Source organism: Arachis duranensis, chromosome 1 (genome assembly GCF_000817695.3).
Source record: "Arachis duranensis cultivar V14167 chromosome 1, aradu.V14167.gnm2.J7QH, whole genome shotgun sequence".
Lineage (NCBI taxonomy): Eukaryota > Viridiplantae > Streptophyta > Magnoliopsida > Fabales > Fabaceae > Arachis > Arachis duranensis.
Window position 1 is genome coordinate 89,065,181 of NC_029772.3, and position 17,770 is coordinate 89,082,950.

The following is a 17,770-nucleotide window of genomic DNA, read 5'->3' on the forward strand; positions in this document are numbered from 1 at the left end:
TTTCAATTCATTTACCACCTGCAATCATCAATCCATCCATGTGTGACACATTGTAACCCCTTTTTTTTCCACCATCCACTACAGATGCTCCCGCTGCGGTTCTCCCGGGAATATGCCGGTCCCTACCACGACCACTGACCCTAACAACGCCTACAGGACATCGTCATCGCGTGGGCTGGAATATGGAACCTAATGGGAGGATCGTGCTTCATGGAGGATGGAACGTTGTCCGGGAACGCTATCGCCTAAGGGATCAGTGGCTTGTGCTGTTCCATTATCACGTCGTTCAAAACACAATGTACGTCATGTTCTTTAACGGTCATACAATGGAAATCAACTACTTGGCCCATGCCGGCTCGGGGATGGACTGCACTTGTATAACCTATCTGTCAGCCCTCAAGTCAAGGCACATAGCCGATGGATTCAGATCGTCCAATCCGTTCTATGTAAGTCCAATCCTGCACCGCCTGGCAAACCGTTTTCTCGTAAGTGTGCCGACAATTGTTTTTAAAGGCAACTATTTCCTATCCTATTGTTCTAGTCAACTATTTTATTGATCTCACCCTAAAAAATTTGTCTTCGCTTCCAGCCGAATGTCCCCCCTCTGCCGGGAGTATGCGAGGATAGCCCAATTTCGATTACCAATGAGAGGGGCGCGTGGACCGTTCGGTATACGCACTATGTCAGGAGGACGAACGGATGTTTTGGAATGGGCTGGTCTGCCTTAGCAACTGCATGCCAACTAAGACACGGCCATGTGTGTGTCTTTGAACGGCTGGCGCCGCAAGAATACCGGCTGCATATATATTGAGAACTCCTGTCTCCTAAACCCCCAGCCATCGCCCCCCAACCCCATCCAAGTAACTCGGTCAATGGTGTTTTCTTGCCTCATTTTGTCAAGTACGGTGGTGCAAGCTGCATGTCCATACATCTGTATCTTTAATCTATATGTTATTACCAGGAATATAATTCTACCTTGCCGTCATTAGCTTATGCTTTGGATGATAAACACGATAATCGTTTCTATTGTTAACGTGCACGTAGCATTGCAAATGGACTGATCTCCCAATATTTGAAATGTATGTCAATTAGTGCCTGTGAAGTTTGAATGTAAACTTAAGCTGTCAAGCTTGAATGTAATCCGATTCACTTCACCTACATTTTGTAGCTTTGCATTTTGAATTTTGAAACTTCACACTGATTTGTTAATACCCGCAAAATGCTAATTAGTAGTGGTTGTTTATTGATTCGAAGTTGTTGCCGTGCTTCATCTAGTGCATTTTACTCATCACTTCAGGTGTTTTAAGCGTGTGTTTTAAATTACATCCAGAAGCAATGATCCCTTACAAAGAATTTCAAAATCGCGATTGAACCACATGCATTTTTCAACGAGTTTTTTTATGAGACGTGCATCTGAATATCCACTGAACGTTACTACTAACTACATACAAAATATCCACTTACCATACATACAAAATATCCACTAAACATAGAATCGCTGTAAACATGCCCCTAACTACCATGTCCGGTTCAACAAAAGGGTGGACAACGACCGAATAATAATACATCAGGTTTGACAGTCGATTTGCAGCTATTCGCATGACACCACTTCACGCCTACACATCTTGAATCCCGATTAAAAACGGTGATATCTATAGCACATCCACATACCAAGGAAAGGCAACATGTTTTAACGTGGACGACATGTAGATGGTTCTGTAGCTATTTGAAATGCAGACAACATTCGGTGTGCGGCTACAACCTACCGGGGAACGTGAAAGGGTTCGACCAACCCGCCGTTGCAACACACGGTGGTGACGACTGTAGGCCCTCTTTGCTCAATCGGCGAGAGACATGACTGGCCCGGACGTGTTGGTCCCAGCGAAGTCGCTGTTAGCAAACCCAGCCTGCGTGTCACTATCGGAGCATTGGAATGAAGGAATCTCCACGGTCGCATACAGATCGCCGGATAGGTTATCATAGACCTGACACCAATGTAAAAAACAAATGATTAGATCCATTTAACAGAGCAGAAAACTTAACTACATCGTCTATAGAGCGACCAACCCACCATGTCAGTGTCCATCGAATCCATGTCTTCTGCAATTGCGCTGGATGGTTCCATTGTGCGACGCTCCAGACACGTCGTCCTGTTGTGTCCCACCTCCCGGCACAAACGACATCGCTGGGTCTTCTTTCCACCATGAGCACCGTTACCCTTTGTATTGCGCCTGGGTGGATTCTGCGTCGGGGGTCTGCCACCCTCAGTAGGTGGCCCTCGTGTGGAAAACTGGTGTTCCCTGCATCTTCGTTCTCGAAATGCTTCAGCATCAGCACGGCAATGTCTCTTGCAAACTGGAACTTTTCGGTGCTGTGACATGCAATCTTGCACACTTTCCGGTACCAATCCATTAGGCACCAGTGTTGCGTCAGTTGTACAGAATCCCAAATCACGCCCATCGACTGCACCGCCACAAGTTTTGCATCCTTGGTCCATCTCGGTAATATCAGAGACCTCGGGATCTCATGAACATTGTTAAGAACAAGCACCGCAATTATATGTTCGCAGGGGACCTCGAAACATTCCATTCTCATGCACGTGCATCGGACCTCCCTCGTATCAGACGTTGCAACAACATGCCACTCCTTCCCCGGAGTGTCGTATCGAGAGACGGTGTGAATAAAATAGGAACCGTTGTCTTCAGAGTCAACCACCCTCATTGCACAGGCCCTGTCAAGAATGGGAACAAACAAATAGAATATCGCACGAGTGTAGTTGTCGGCTGCACTCCGCTCCAGCTGTTTCAGGTTGGTGGTCATAACAGGGTCACCCTTTGCACACTCGAAATCAGCCTCCACCTCCTTTGCGCGCACGAACATCAAGCATCGATGGAAATGACGTAAAAACTCAGTGTAGCTGTATCAAGACTTAACATACCGTGATATCACAGCGTGCAAGCCCTCGCACCTTGATGTTGTTCGAAATCCGGCAAAGAACTTTCCCCGTATGTGTGCTGTGGCCCAACTGTGCCTTCTCTCATACATGTCCTGTACCCATCTTTTATCGGCCACGCCAAATTTCTCAACCATCTCAAACCACTTTTTCTGAAATGTTCGGACCTCATAGTCACCGAGCATGCAATCCCTAAACATCCTGGTGAATTTGGGCTTTCCAATGTTGCTCGTGGCGTTTCGGAATAGATGCCAAGCGCAGAGTCGATGGTGAGCCTCTGGAAAAACTTGCTCGATCGCAGACTTCATTTTCCTGTCACCGTCGGTTATTATGGACACGGGAGCCTTCCCTTTCATTGAAGTTTGCAACTGCTGAAGCAGCCAGACATAGGTCTCTTCTTTCTCGTCTGCCACCAGTGCAGCGGCAAAGACAACTGTTTTTCTTGTACGTTGCATCAAATGCAACCACGTCTCCAAACACCTGGTAATCAATTTGGCTGGTGCCGTCACACCAAAACAAGTGTTGCAACACACCCTCACCGTCAACAACTTCCTTGTAGTACAGTGCTGGATCATTTGCCTTGCACTCTCGGAGATACCTTAGGCACGATTCCGCATCTAGGCCACCCTCCCTTCGTTGCTTCGCATTTACATTGTGCATGTCCCTTGTTGTGTACGGGACATTATGATACCTGCCGGCCAGGCTCGCCATAAAACCGTGGATTCGGGAGACGCCAATGCCCCCTTTACGCATGTCGTTCATCTACTTGATGTCCGCTTCGCTCATCCTCCGATGGCCCGGGAGCATGGAAGAAAATCGCAACTCAAGAACGTGGTGGTTATGCGCGTCTGAAAAGAACGCAACGTGCCAACGTCCTGATTCATCGTCCATGTGAAGTAGCATCCTTGCAGAGCATCCACACCGTGTCTCGGCCCTCGGACTCTTTTGCCGGTTAGGCATCGAGTAGAACTTCGGGGATCGGAACCCTTGTCGGTGGCACACGAACTCCTGCCGTATCCTTACTTCGCCACGTTTTTCGCTTCTGGAACGTCTCGCGCCGAAGCCATGGTGCTTTGCATATTGCTGGTAGAACTCAAATGCAATGTCAACATCTGCGAAATTAAACCGGAGAACATCCTCCGCGCTCAAGTTCAAAAAATCAATCCAACCTATGGACTCGCCGGAATCAACGGCGTAAAACTCATCTTCTGCATAATTCTCAGACATTCATCCGGCGCCGTCCAAACTGTTTTCCAATTCAACCGCATCCTCATTGTCGACATCGGCCTCTGCATGATGGTCGTGTTCTGTATCATCTTCCTGAAAGTCGTTCTCGTCCGACTCCATCCCTGCAGAGCGTTCGCCCTCAACCGATCCAACTCCGTGGTCTGCTCCGTCGGACATTTCTGCTTCATCGGCGACGCGCACGCCCCCAGTGGTATCTTCATCCTCGGCAACCCTGTGCCAAACAGCAACAATGCGGTAATTTACCGAAACACGCAAAATTGGGGAATTTCCTCCAAAAACAACTGCAGTCCTATAACGAAGAAAAATGGGGATATTTGTAAATCAAGTGAAGGGTGATAGTACAACGGGTACCTTCTTTCCATTGATGGAGCCGGCGGAGCCATCAGCTGCCGAATACTGAGTGGGGGTGGGAGAAGAAGTTAGCTCAGCCTGGAGGTTTTCAGTCGTTGTCGGTGGTGGAGATAAGAAGAGACGATGCGATTGGGACAGAAAGGAAGAAGAGGAAGAGGGTGCGACTGCGACGGATGGAAAAGGGGAGGGGAAGGGGAGGAAGAGAACCTGAGCTGGAGGAGGAACTTAGCGACAGTAATAGTTGTTAGCCAAATGCTGATTGTCCAACTAATTCTGACCATTAAGTTAAATGTATTCATTTTAAAAATTATAAAAGTACGCCTCTAACTTATACAAAATTGCGAAAAAAAACCCACCAAAAAATTGCATTTTTATTCTTACCTCCTTCGACTTCGACTGACCGGTGCGCCAAACAAGTAAATGGCACTTCGGTGCGCTATGTATAACCGCGTACCGAATCCGTGCCTGTCTTCTCTTCATTGCCAATTCCTTCGTGACTTCATACATCTTACCGGTGCGCCAAACAAGTAAATGGCACTTCGGTGCGCTATGTATAACCGCGTACCGAATCCGTGCCTGTCTTCTCTTCATTGCCAATTCCTTCGTGACTTCATACATCTTACATGAACTTGCTACATTACTTGATTCTTTCAATATTTACCTGTACGGATTTAAATCTTCTAAATTTTAAACTTCATTTTAAAAAATAAAATATAATCTCTCATCATTTATTTTATAAATGAAACAAAAACTAAATATAAAAAAAGTATTCAATAGTAAAAAATCACCCTTTATCTTTTAAAATAAAATTTAAAAATTTAAAAAATCCAAATTCTAAGTATACATCTTTTCAAGTGATATACGAACATCATGATGGGTGGTCAAATGTTACTTTAGTATTTCCGAACATCATGATGATGATGCTATGCCATTATTAAATGTTCCATTTCCATTATATACGATACGATATACGAACTCCAATAACTTTTTGTCACCGCTCACCCCTTCGAAAAGACAGCTACACTACAACAAATTCTCTTAATATGGTTGGTGGGGTAGAAGTTGTGTTTTGTCTTAGCAATTGGGGTATTCAAAAATCAATTGACAAACTGAACAAAACCGCGAACATCCTTGAATGGCTTACAATCAACAGCAACAAGTAAACCACAAACTCCCACTATATATTTGAAGTATACGAGACACAAATACAAAGTCCAGCAATAACAATCATAGCATACTAACACTATATAACAACATTCTCTCCAAAACGTATAGGGAAAATAGGAGAATGGAGACCAACAATTCAAACTACCAAGACCTTAAAAGAGAAAAATGAATTAAGCATCATAAAACAAAACCGCATGAACCCCACTATTTCAACAGACATTCTCCAACAAGAAAGCTTTCAGCTACTGCATAAATCATAATAGATAAACTTCTACTGCTGCTTGCACTCTGGAGGTCGCTCACCCTGTTGACCTTCACCAGCCGGTGCTCTTCCACCCTTCTGAAAATTTCCAGCCAAAGTTGAAACGAGTTAGAAAGAAGAAACTTATGGGCCTCAGCATCAAGCCCTATTTCATTTATAATTTAGATTACAAAATTGACTATCTTACCTTATGTGATGGCTGAAATGACATTCCAAACAAAATCATCGCCACAGTGGAGGTGATGGCAAGAAATAAAATACTTTAGTACAAAACTAACTAAATAAATAGAAGTGTTTCAGCATTTCAAACAATTAACATGAAGTACCTTCTTTTTGGTCTTGGTTTCTTCATCCTCATCCTCATCATCCTCATCCTCATCTTCCTCATCATCATCATCCTCTTCATCATCCTCCTCAATGTCGTCTTCATCATCATCTTCCAGGTCTCCAAACTCCTCGCCTTGAATGGCCTCACCAGTAAACCATGACACGGCATGAGGTATAATCTTATCCCTTATTGTTGACCTGAACAAGTGTGATATGAGAGAATTCATCAATCCTGGATTCAGAAAACAATATTGAAAAATATCAGAGGGAATGGAAGGAAACAATTAAGCTCACCCAATGTCATAGTCTTGTTCCATCTGATTCTGAAGTTCCTCGGCCTGTTAAAGAGAACATTAATTAGCTCTGGCAAATAATCTGGTCATATCTACCAGCTTAACAGCAGGTTTTCAAATTTACAGATTTTTACTTCTGCTTGTGTTCCTCTTAAAGATTTAAACTAAAGACTTCCATAACAAATTACTGTAAAAAATAAAATAAAATAAAATAAAAGATTTACCATATCTTCATCAATATCTTCATCATCTTCAGGAACTTGTGGTGGATTGAAGAAATTGAAGAAACTTTCACAGTTTTCAGTCTTTGTAATAGGTTTTGCGTTCTTTGAACCCTTCTTGGGCTTTTTCTTAAGAATCTTCTGCGTCAAGCATTTCCCTGGGTGCCATTGAATTTCAGTCCTACAGGAAAAAGTAACCACCAAATTTATTTAAGAAAAAGCCAACCCGTTGTGACACAATAAAGTTGTGGATAGCTAATAGTGCAATTGCAATAAAGTGGAAAAGGGAAAAAAATAGCTAACCCAATTGCTTTTTCCAATATTGGCTCATCCTCATCAATCATGTGATATGTTTTTGTCAAAACAGTGTTTGTGAAATAAGGATTAGTATCGAAATAAAACTCGAGCTTGAATCCTTTTGGGTTGTCTATCCTGCTCCACTTGATATCTTTGAGAAACTTGAGAGCACCTTCATCACGCTCTGAAATCTATTTCACAAAGACTTAAAATTAGACTTGGTTCCAAGACATAAAAATAAACATTTAAAAGAAAAAAGGAGTTGCTATTGAACAGAACCAACTAACCTCTTCAACTAACACTGAGACTTGGTTGCAAGACATAAAATAAACATTTAAAAGAAAAAAAAATGAGTTACTATTGAATAGAACCAACTAACCTCTTCAGCTAACACTTCATTGTTTTTCATTGCATTGAGCCAAAAAGCAGGTACTCCTTTTTCTACAAAACCAAATCAAAATGATCAGTGAATGAATTGAAATGCTATTTAAAGAAAAGGTGTGATCTTGTAATTAGTACCTTCATCCTCTTCAGCATCTGCAGTTTTCTCCTCTGCTATTCCTTCAACTTCAGTAACACCATTAACTATCTCAAAGCGCTGCATCCATTAAGAAATGGTTGAGGGATACATATTTTTTTCCCTTTTTCCGGTAAAAGGATTACATAAAATAGAATGTAATCACATAAAACGGCTCCGCAGATCACAGTGTAATAAGATCCGCAGGTTCCTATCAAGATGTGAAACAAATGAACATTCTTGCTCTTGGTCCAATCATAGCATCATTGGTCATAGCTTGTAGCAACCAGCAACGTGGCATTGGACCCGGAGATAAAGATATACTGAACATCCATCATTGCAATAAAATTCAAAACCATGATGTTTGAATTCTAATATTGCAGATGAAAGAATTAAGTTTCACAAAGTATACAAAACAGACACAGTATGCAAAACCATATGCAACTTCACTCTCTACAGTCTACAACAACAGATTACTTAGGGTACCTTTGTATACAATGGCTGATACATTTTTTGGTACTTGGCCTCAAGAGCTGCCCTCTCCTCAAAAAATTTTGCCTCTAGCTCATCATGTTGACCCTGCAAAAAGTCCAAGTAACACAAGTACTCAACAATACTAATAATAACACCAAGTTAAACAATGAACACATATGAAGAAGAAATCTGAAAATCCCATGTAAGCTAGTAATACAGCAGTGAAAAACCTTCAGGAAGCAATGGCGTTTACCTGGATCTCTCTGAGGACCTCAACCCTCTTCCGCACACTAGGTGTCAGAGATTCTAGAACATCGGAGTGCTGCCCCGCGAGACTCTGTATCTTGTTCTGCACACACAAAAAATGAGCAAAAGATTAAATTACTAAAAATCACATGATTCCACCAAAAGTTGGTAACCTAATTAAGGAAGCTAAATCCAAATGTTAAGACTCAAGTCCAAAGCAAGTCCAATTAGCATGCAGTTATATAGATATACCTTGAGAGCGTTAACAAGGTCGGCTCTGTTCTCTTGGATGAGAGCTTGAGCACGAAATGAAAGCAGAAGCGAGTCAGAAAAACAAAGACAGAAGAAAAATCAATAGAATCGGAGAATTGAAACGAAAATAAGAAACGACGAGTGAAGATAAGGTTGTGTACCAGTAGTGAGATCCGAAACGTTGAAGGCATCTTTGTCGTTGCTCATTGTGACGAAGAAGAAGAAGAAGAAGAAGTGAATAAGAAAAGAAGAAGGAGGAGGTAAAACCAAAAACCCTAGAGTAGAAGGGGAACGGAGAAAAAAGGGGGATGGGTTTCAGGGTCGCTAAATAACGTGGCCACCCTCGAATGAATCCTCTTCCTCTCAATTTTCTAAACCCTCTTACGCCTCCTCTATTTATTGCCTACTAGGGCTTCCTTCTTTTTTTCTTCTCTTAATTTTATTTATTAGTTTAAATTAATTATTATTGTTATTTGTAAAATTCATAAAAGTGTATTAGGTTTCCGTGGACATTCCTTTCTTGACAAGCTTTTATGGGGGCCCAACCAGCTTAGCCTGCTTCACAAAGCCTCTTCGTGTATGGCCCAGTCCCAGGAAAAAAATATTACCTAACCAGTATTTATTATTCAGACAAAAAAAGTATTTATTATTTAATTAATTTAAAACAATTAACTAACTTAGATTAATCGAGTGGTCAGTTCACTCGTCTGCTTAAGCAAGTGTCTATGATTCAAATCTCACCTTATATATACAGCAATTTATTAACTAACAATAAACTCTTAAATAGAACTCAAATCTACGATGAATCAGTCACTAACCTATTAAGTTAAAGAATACCGTGACCAGCTAAATTAACCATACATTAAAAATTTAGAACACATACAATTGAATTTAGGAATCATGAACGTGTATGTAATTAGTGTAGTAGTAGTATCTACTATTATTATTAAATAATTAACATGTTTTATTAAAAATGTAAACTATTAAAATTGTGACGTCTGTGGTAACTTCACTATTAAATTACCTATACTGACTATAGTCACTAATTCATTTTATATTCGACATTTAGGCGCTAAATAGGATTAAGTGGTTAACTCATTTAGATCATTCATTTGGAGTTTAATATCTAGCAACACTAAATGGTGTTTAACTCATTTAGACATGGTTTAAAATAAGATAAAAAATAAAAATTTATCAATAATTATTTTCATACGAAGTTGATAGTTAAAAATTATTAAATAATTTAATAAATTTGACTAAATTATCATCTAACAACTCTTGACTATTAACTTCACATAAAGATAACTATATATAAATATTCACTTTAAAATAAATAAAATTTTCATTCAAAAAAAAATTAAAATATTTAAAGTCAAAAACAAATTAAGAGTTTTATTTTTAATTTCTAGCTAATTATCTTCCACATTCTTTATTCTCTTAGCAAACAAGAAGAATTGAACCCTCTACAAAACTTCTAAATATAAAAAATAGATTCATAAGTCATAACAACCACCTACAAACAAATTATTAGTTTATTACACAAATTCTACCAATGCACCTCAACTATTATTTTGAATCGATCATCTTAACCTTATTCTATGAGGATATATGTCCATCAATAAAGAAAAACAACTATTGCACCCTCTACTATTCTATTTAATATGTAAAGAAGGCAAAAAATGAGTAAATTTTTAAAGTGGTTCCTAAAATTACTGTCATAAATTAAAATTATACCTAAAATTTTAATTGCACTAATTATATCTTTAAAATTGATAAAATTATATAGAGAATAATTTTTTTTAATTTTTGTTATCAATTAAATAAGTAAAATATAATCTATAATTCTTTAATATTTTTTTGTTTTCTTAGTTTTATTTATAAAATTAATAATAAAGAATCACATTTTATCTTTGAATGGAGAAAAAAAAATTGTGGATCCATAGACAATTAGACATGGCCATTCAAATTATAACAAATAGTTTTTTTTTTTGTGGGTAGATTGAACAACCCCGATCCTAAGTATTGTCATTAGCCCATTCGAAACGGGAAATGGATTGGGCCCGGCCCAATGACAATTGTTGTGAGAATAAAAAAAAGGAAAAAAAGATGCAGCTAGCTACAAATACAATGCTCCCCCTTAAGAGTTGAACCCTGCAGTGGTTTACACTTTACAGTACTTGACTGTTGACTGAGCTCTACCACTGCTGTGACTTGTGAGGTGGTGTAGGAATTGAAAAGGGAGGGAAATCAAAACGTCCATTCCGTTAAAAACCCTAAAATTCATTAAATTCCATTTTTGAAAAATATTGAACAACATAAACCCTGCTATTGCAAAATGGTGTGAATCAGAATCACTAAGCTAGCTCGTTCATTTCGTGCACTGATTCAACTATCCAAAGTTACTTTCTTTTGCTATTTGGGCATAAAGGGGTGCTAGCCAACTTCCAAGTCTGAACCCTCGCTCAGAGACAGATAGCTTCTTCCATGGCGAGGATGCTTCGCAACGCTTCCATCATCAAGCGCACTCTGTTCCTCCCTCAGGTTCCCATACTTTGTTATGCTTTTTCCACTGTGATCGGTTATTTAAATTTTCAATTTTTTTTCTTGTTCAAGATATGTCATAGTTCCTTTTTGCATTCTCCAGCTGATTTGAACTGCGCTTTATAATTTTTTTTCCTCATGTTCGTTATGTTGCATAATCTGTGATGGCTTGGTTTTGTTTGCAGGGGTTTAAACTAGGAGTATTGGGCACTTCTCAGGCTCTAAGCTTTTCGTCTAAAGGTTCAAACTTTTGAAACTCCATTGCTTTCTTCTATCCCCTTTATCTGCAGCAGCACACGACTTTGACAAATAATGATTTGGCAGAATTAGTTCATATTCTGTGCATGAAGGACTTATGATCATATGCTTTTGAAAGTTCTAGTCATAAATGTCTTTTATGGGAAGTGTTAAAAACAAGTCTCAAATTTTGTTGTTCCTGTTGTAACTTATGTTAAAAGGAGACTATATCGTGAAAAGGGGTTTGTCTTAGTTGGTGCAGTTGAACTTGGGGGATTTTGGGTTGCTTTTGGTGAGTCCTCAAAGTGATATTTTATAAACTGGAATAAGCATGTTGCAGGGTTACATATTTCCATGGTTATGGGTTCTTTTTAATATGGACATCTGAGCTGATTTTTTTTATGTGTTGAACCTAACCAAAACCAAAATGTGCTAGTAGCCGTTGCTTTCTTCTTCCTGCAACATTTACCTGCCATCTTTTTTTACTGATTTTGAAGTTGATGAAATGTTCCATTTCACTCATATGAAGGTAGAAGGCGCTCTAAATCTGATGGAAGTAGTGACTCTGGTGAAGAGAGCATGTCTAAGAAAGAGTTGGCCCTTCAGCAAGCTCTAGATCAGATCACTTCTTCATTTGGAAAGGGATCTATCATGTGGCTTGGCCGCTCTGTCTCACCAAGACATGTACCTGTAGTCTCAAGTGGTTCTTTTGCTCTTGATATAGCACTGGGAATTGGTGGACTTCCAAAGGTATCTTTAAATCCTTGTATAACAAAGTTTCTTGCTAATTTATTCTGCGTTAGCAAACATTGAACCCTTTTTATAAATTAATCTAGCTGGTCGTTGGTGAAAAGATTTTCTGCTTTGCTCTGACTTCTGATTTTCCTTCCACGTTTAATTTGCTGTGTTAATTTGGCAACTGCATGACAATTATGCTTCCACAATTTCATCTGATATGATAAGAGATAAATAAAGAAGAATTCTGTCTCTTAGTTCATGGTTCATTGTTTCACTGGTTGATAGTTGTAAGCTGATTGTTATATATAACTGTTGTAGGGACGTGTTGTGGAAATATATGGTCCAGAGGCTTCGGGGAAAACAACTCTTGCTTTACATGTGATTTCAGAGGCACAGAAGCAAGGAGGTTATCTATAGATGCTAATTTTTGCCCCTGATGATAATGTCTATATTGTTTTTGGTTGTAATGTGACCATAACCCCTATAGTTGTCAACTTGTCAATATGTTATTGTCAATCACAAGAGGCATTTGCTTTAATCTCCCTCCCTTTGATTTTTCTGTATACATTGTGATAATACAGTGGATGTATTCTTCTCTGTTGTAACACTGAACGAATACCTATCCCAGTGTCAGTGTCTTGTAACTCAATTATGATTTGGAAGTGGCAAATCACTAGTTAAATATCTCTACTTCCTCATTAATCACTGTTTCTGTACTGCAGCAACAATTTGTAGTTGCTAGTACCTAGCTAGTTTCCAGTTGTGAACAGGTTGTGTTCTGTTTTCCACTTCTCTTATCCTTTTGGCAGAGAGAGAAGTAAGAGGTATAATGTGTATAATTTAAAATCTGTACTACAAGTATCTTGGTGGGCTATATCAACATTTCAGGCTCAATTTATGCTATTTTGATCATAAAAATGAAGTTACCACAATAAATAACATCATAATACCGAAGATAAGTAAGAAGGGCTGTCTGTTTACTACTATGATGTATTTGTAAGGAATATATGTTAAGGATTTTGTAGTTAGTTTATGCTTGCATTCATATCTTCATTTCATGCAGGCTACTGTGTATTTGTTGATGCTGAGCATGCTCTTGATAAGGCACTTGCAGAATCCATTGGTGTGAATACTGAGAACTTGTTGCTTTCACAACCAGATTGTGGTGAACAAGCACTTAGTCTTGTGGATACCTTAATCCGTAGTGGTTCAGTTGACGTAATTGTTGTTGACAGTGTAAGTATGCAGCTCCCTTTTGATTTAATTAATACTTTCCTTGGTTCCCATTGTAACTTGTCTAGGATTATATCAGTAGTAGTGGCTGCACTTAAGTCCTTATCTATTATAGGATTTGCCAAATCAGTATAAGAACTAGAAATTTTTCACCAATAGAATGTGATTTTAGCCAGTATTATCATTTAGTTTGCTTAGTTATGGTAATAACTCAAAATAGCCTTCTTATAAAAAGATTCATCAGCACTAGAAATTTTTTGATCGATTCTGTTTTTATTCATGTTCAAAGATATATTCTGCTACTTGTATTATATAGCATTTCTGCGCTGGTTATAAGTGAGGAAAGATTTGTGATGGAGAAAATTGGAAACTGTTCACCAATGGATTCTCTTTTGAGCTCATACCTAGGGCCAAATTTTAGATTTTGAAATTTGTACTTATAAATCTTTCACTGAGTTACTCGTCTGACTTGACAGTGTGAAAGAATGAGTGAATTTAATGTTCCTCTGATGTCTTTCTTTTTACTTCCTCCATTTTATTTGGCTATATGTCTACTAAATTTCTGTCTTTACATTCACAGGTGGCTGCTCTTGTTCCTAAAGGGGAGCTTGATGGTGAAATGGGGGATGCACACATGGCAATGCAGGCTAGGTTGATGAGCCAGGCCCTTCGGAAATTAAGCCACTCCTTGTCAGTTTCTCAATGTATATTGATTTTTATAAACCAGGTATGAGTTAAAAACCAGTAATTGCACTGTCATCAGTCTTGTGTGAATATTTTTAATTTTAACCTTAGCAACTTAGCCAATACAGAAAACTTGTTTTGGGGGGTTACTCTGCTATCTACTAATTTGATCTTGGTCTGTAACTGTTTTTTTTAAATGATGTTGAGGGATGTTCTGCCATATACTATCATATTTTATTGGCGATTCTATGAAAAACAAAAAGGAAAAAAATGTATTTTTTTTTAGTGTGTTTTCTGTGGGGTAAACGTGTACCTTTCTTCAAGTTACTGAGGGGATTTATATCTTCCATTAATGGGAATTGCTTTGTATGTGTCTCTAGGTAAGGTCAAAGCTTTCTACTTTTGGTGGATTCGGTGGGCCCCAGGAAGTTACTTGTGGTGGCAATGCATTGAAATTCTATGCATCTGTGCGGCTAAATATTAGAAGAATAGGATTTGTGAAGAAAGGGGAAGAGGTAATCAACCATTGATTATTCTGCTGTGATTCTTCCTACTTTCAAACATTGCAGTTTGAACTTTCAAATAATGCTTACGTGATAAATATGTGAACACAGTTTTGCTGGAATCAGCACTGTTCTGAGGGACTTGAGATTGATTTGGATTATTACATCTTCTGCTATGAATGTTTGTCTTTTTGGCTTTTTTTTTTACAGATTTTGGGAAGCCAGGTACTTGTCAAGGTTGTAAAGAACAAGCTTGCCCCTCCATTTAAAACTGCTGAGTTTGAGCTTCAATTTGGCAAGGGTATAAATAGAGAATGTGAGATCATAGACTTGAGTGTAAAACACAAAATCATCCTAAAGGCCGGTGCTATGTATTACTTCAATGATAAGAATTTCCGTGGTAGGGATGCTTTTAAGAGTTTCCTGGCCGAGAATCATAGTGCATTTGAAGAACTTCAAATGAAACTCAGGGAGAAGCTTCTTGATGATACTGAGGTGGAAAAGGTACAAGATTCAGATGTGACTAGTGATGTCAAAGAAGAAATTACAACAACACTCGAGTCTACCGATGAAGAATCCTCAGCTGCTGTCGAAGCTTGATCTTATGAATTATGGCGCACTCGAGCAACCATGTCGACCAATGTGATTTATGTATGATGTAGCTTGATGAATCGGAAGCAAAAAAGGGTCAACTCAAATCAACAAGGCTCATAAAAATGGTGTATATGCCTAAAATCCTTGTTGGTTGGTTTGGGATCACATCATTCTTACTTGGGGTCAAACATTGTAAGTTTTGCACATTTCCCTTGTAAATTGAACCTTTTTGGGGTAGTTGTCATACTATATAGGCTGAGTCATATGGCACATGTAAGTAACAAAGGGAAAGGAATGACCAGTTAGGAAGCAATGGGAATGGCTTCATTTCTCAATAGTTGAGTCATCACTAATCACTTGTAAGGATTTTACCATGCAATTTGTATAATGGTAGGTGTGTATTTCATCAGCATGTTCAAGCTAAAATGTGATATTCAGAATTTTCATAAAGCAGCACCAAAATTGTTAAGGTTGCAATTAGAATGTGGTAATCAATCACTTTATGTGTCATTTTCATTGGTAATCACTAATCAATCAATTTAGTCTCCGGTGTTCAGAGGGAGAGAGCCTCAGCCTCTGCTTAGTATAACTAAAGCCAAAATCGTTCTTTTTGTTTGGTCAAACTTTGAAGTTGTAACTATCAATAAGACAAAAAAACGCCTCCAATGGTTTAATGCCTTTTAAGACTCTAACCTTTTCTATGCTCTAAGACCATAGAGTTGTCATCTTCTCTCTACTAAAGTCTGCACAAAAACAGTGAATTTTACTAGTTTTGGCTCTAGGAATAGTTTTGTTTGATTTGAGTTTTGTAGCTTACTACCTCAATAAAAGTCCAATCTAAAGCTTTATTATTGATGTACCAAAGAAATTAAAGAAAGGGATAACATACAAGAATTTATTGAAGGTAGTCAAAGTCGTTGTTTGACTGTCTCTAACTCTCCGGTCCCTGCGGATTTTCTAAAAAGAGAATTCATGAATCAACAACGAAGCAAGGAAACTACATTATCAATTTATCTTTCTGGTTTAATTTATGGGGAATGATCCTTTGTTACGCTTAATCTTTCTAGTTTCAAATGTGAGGGTAGCAAAGCATTTTATGAATATGATTTCTTGCATGAAGATGCTTTAATGTAATAATAGTTGAAAATTATTAGATGATTTAATATAATATATATTAATATTTTAAATATTATTTCATATAAAAATATTTTCGTGCGAATAGTTATCTGAAACTAAGAAAGTAAAATGAATTATAAGAATTTTGATTATTATAACATGTATATGTAAAAAAGAGCAAGTATAATCTTATTGTTCATTTGAAGTTACTTTATGACCCAAGATCTGATTATATTATTTTTCATTTTTATCAAGGTAAATTTTGAATTATTAAATAATTTTTATTCATGTAATTTCTTATAAAATTAAGTGTATATACGATAATAATAATAATAATAATATTTTCTGAATTGTACCGAAATGTCAGAAATAATTATTAAAGCATCACAATTTATTTCTTATTCTTCACCACCATATTACAAAATAATTAACTGTCAATTACGTATTAAGGTAAGTTAGACACAACTCTTCTCACTGCTTCCACGAAGCCAGACTCGTCCCATTCACTTCCCTGCAACCATAAAAAGTTACATGCATTCACAATTTTGCTTAAAGGTTTTCACAGAGAATTAAGTTCATTAATGTACATAATTAAAGTTAGAAAAAAAATAAATTATATTATTCTAGTTTGATGGCTGGCGGCAAAAAATATACAAAAATACTATTCGAACAACCAAAATTAATTACTAAAATTAGTAACCAAATTATTTGTGCATAAATTTATATGTGATTTAATTTATTTTCAATATATATTTGTATTCTAACATATATTTTATACTGACTGACTTTGTGCGACTGATTTTGATATATATTTAGTATAATTGAAAAAAATATTATTATGAAAAATATTCAAATGCTACCAATTACTTGAGTCTATTAATGCAACAATATATTTTTAGTCTACATTTTAAATAGGGTTTAGGGTTTAGTATTCTTCAATTATTATTTTGAACTTACTACCTCAAATAACAAACTATAGCATACTAACTAAAGCACCTTCATAATTAGTTACTGCACTTTCTGAGCTCCTTCCTTTCAACTTAATATGTGAATAATATAGTAGCTGCTACTTTTCTGAAACCTAATTGTTAGATGCTACTATGATTTTCATTTTTCAACATGTGAGATAATGCAGACTTAGATTCATCAGTCCTGGACATATTAATAATGTAGCTGACCTAGCTAAAATCACGATATTAATTACTGTCTAAACAAAATAATTTTACACATATATTTAATTATATATTGTTATAATATTAATTTTAGATTTTTTTGTCATAAAATCATAAAATTAATAATTTTAGAAATTTCCATAACAGTGATGAAGTGATTTTGGTACATACCTGAAGAATCCTTATTCTGAAGATGATTTGGGTGATGGTTGTGCCTTGTGTATTAGTAGTAGTATTTGCGGCCATGGAAACGAAGCTGAGGTTCTGAAGGCTTTTCAAGAATTCCAATATGCGAATCATAATATCCGATTGATGATGATGAGACGAGCTTTCTCCTCTGACAG

General features: G+C 37.5%; 4 protein-coding genes and 1 non-coding gene across 5 annotated transcripts in view; 1 reads left to right on the plus strand and 4 right to left on the minus strand.

Annotated features, from left to right (window-relative positions):
- Positions 1–1,838: 1,838 nt before the first annotated feature.
- Positions 1,839–4,180, minus strand: LOC107458201 (protein FAR1-RELATED SEQUENCE 5-like). Its single transcript, XM_016076404.2, has 5 exons — positions 3,720–4,180; positions 3,516–3,644; positions 2,969–3,433; positions 2,047–2,917; positions 1,839–1,985 (listed from the first exon to the last, which is right to left on the minus strand). The coding sequence occupies exons 1-5, from the start codon at positions 4,178–4,180 to the stop codon at positions 1,839–1,841; spliced, it is 2,073 nt and encodes a 690-aa protein (XP_015931890.2).
- Positions 4,181–5,712: 1,532 nt separating this feature from the next.
- On the minus strand, positions 5,713–8,843 carry LOC107496767 (nucleosome assembly protein 1;3; the record flags this gene model as incomplete). Its single annotated transcript, XM_016118094.3, is given in 12 exon segments — positions 5,713–6,059; positions 6,169–6,180; positions 6,308–6,506; positions 6,603–6,646; positions 6,826–7,003; positions 7,126–7,310; positions 7,499–7,560; positions 7,639–7,717; positions 8,123–8,215; positions 8,364–8,459; positions 8,609–8,652; positions 8,770–8,843. Coding segments are annotated over 12 exon segments (1,107 nt in total). The 3' UTR covers positions 5,713–5,990.
- LOC127742572 (small nucleolar RNA snoR2/U65) lies at positions 7,791–7,943 on the minus strand. Its single transcript, XR_008003915.1, has one exon. It is a non-coding gene; the product is annotated as a small nucleolar RNA snoR2/U65 (small nucleolar RNA).
- A 1,920-nt stretch (positions 8,844–10,763) lies between the features above and the next one.
- Positions 10,764–15,550, plus strand: LOC107496747 (DNA repair protein recA homolog 3, mitochondrial). The gene is made up of 8 exons (XM_016118080.3): positions 10,764–11,149; positions 11,335–11,389; positions 11,916–12,136; positions 12,443–12,530; positions 13,188–13,360; positions 13,938–14,084; positions 14,422–14,556; positions 14,755–15,550. Exons 1-8 carry the CDS (start codon positions 11,093–11,095, stop codon positions 15,142–15,144), a joined length of 1,266 nt encoding a protein of 421 aa, XP_015973566.1. The 5' UTR covers positions 10,764–11,092; the 3' UTR covers positions 15,145–15,550.
- Positions 15,551–16,699: 1,149 nt separating this feature from the next.
- Positions 16,700–17,770, minus strand: part of LOC127739956 (putative transcription factor bHLH041) — a 3,466-nt gene continuing 2,395 nt past the window's right edge. Inside the window, exons 8-9 of the mRNA XM_052251405.1 lie at positions 17,598–17,690; positions 16,700–16,765 (exon numbers count right to left, since the gene is read on the minus strand). Of these exons, the coding sequence (XP_052107365.1) occupies positions 16,700–16,765; positions 17,598–17,690 (159 nt within the window). The remainder of the gene's footprint in view (positions 16,766–17,597; positions 17,691–17,770) is intronic.

Bases quoted from the DNA above. Each gene is read 5' to 3' on its own strand.
- LOC107496747 (XM_016118080.3), top strand. From the start codon at position 11,093: ATGGCGAGGATGCTTCGCAACGCTTCCATCATCAAGCGCACTCTGTTC. The intron at 12,531-13,187 runs GTTATCTATAGA...CATTTCATGCAG, and splicing joins AGAGGCACAGAAGCAAGGAG to GCTACTGTGTATTTGTTGAT. The intron at 13,361-13,937 runs GTAAGTATGCAG...TTACATTCACAG, and splicing joins ACGTAATTGTTGTTGACAGT to GTGGCTGCTCTTGTTCCTAA.
- LOC107458201 (XM_016076404.2), bottom strand. From the start codon at position 4,180: ATGTCTGAGAATTATGCAGAAGATGAGTTTTACGCCGTTGATTCCGGC. The intron at 3,645-3,719 runs GTAGATGAACGA...CCTGGCCGGCAG, and splicing joins ATGAGCGAAGCGGACATCAA to GTATCATAATGTCCCGTACA. The intron at 1,986-2,046 runs GTAGTTAAGTTT...CATTGGTGTCAG, and splicing joins TTGGTCGCTCTATAGACGAT to GTCTATGATAACCTATCCGG.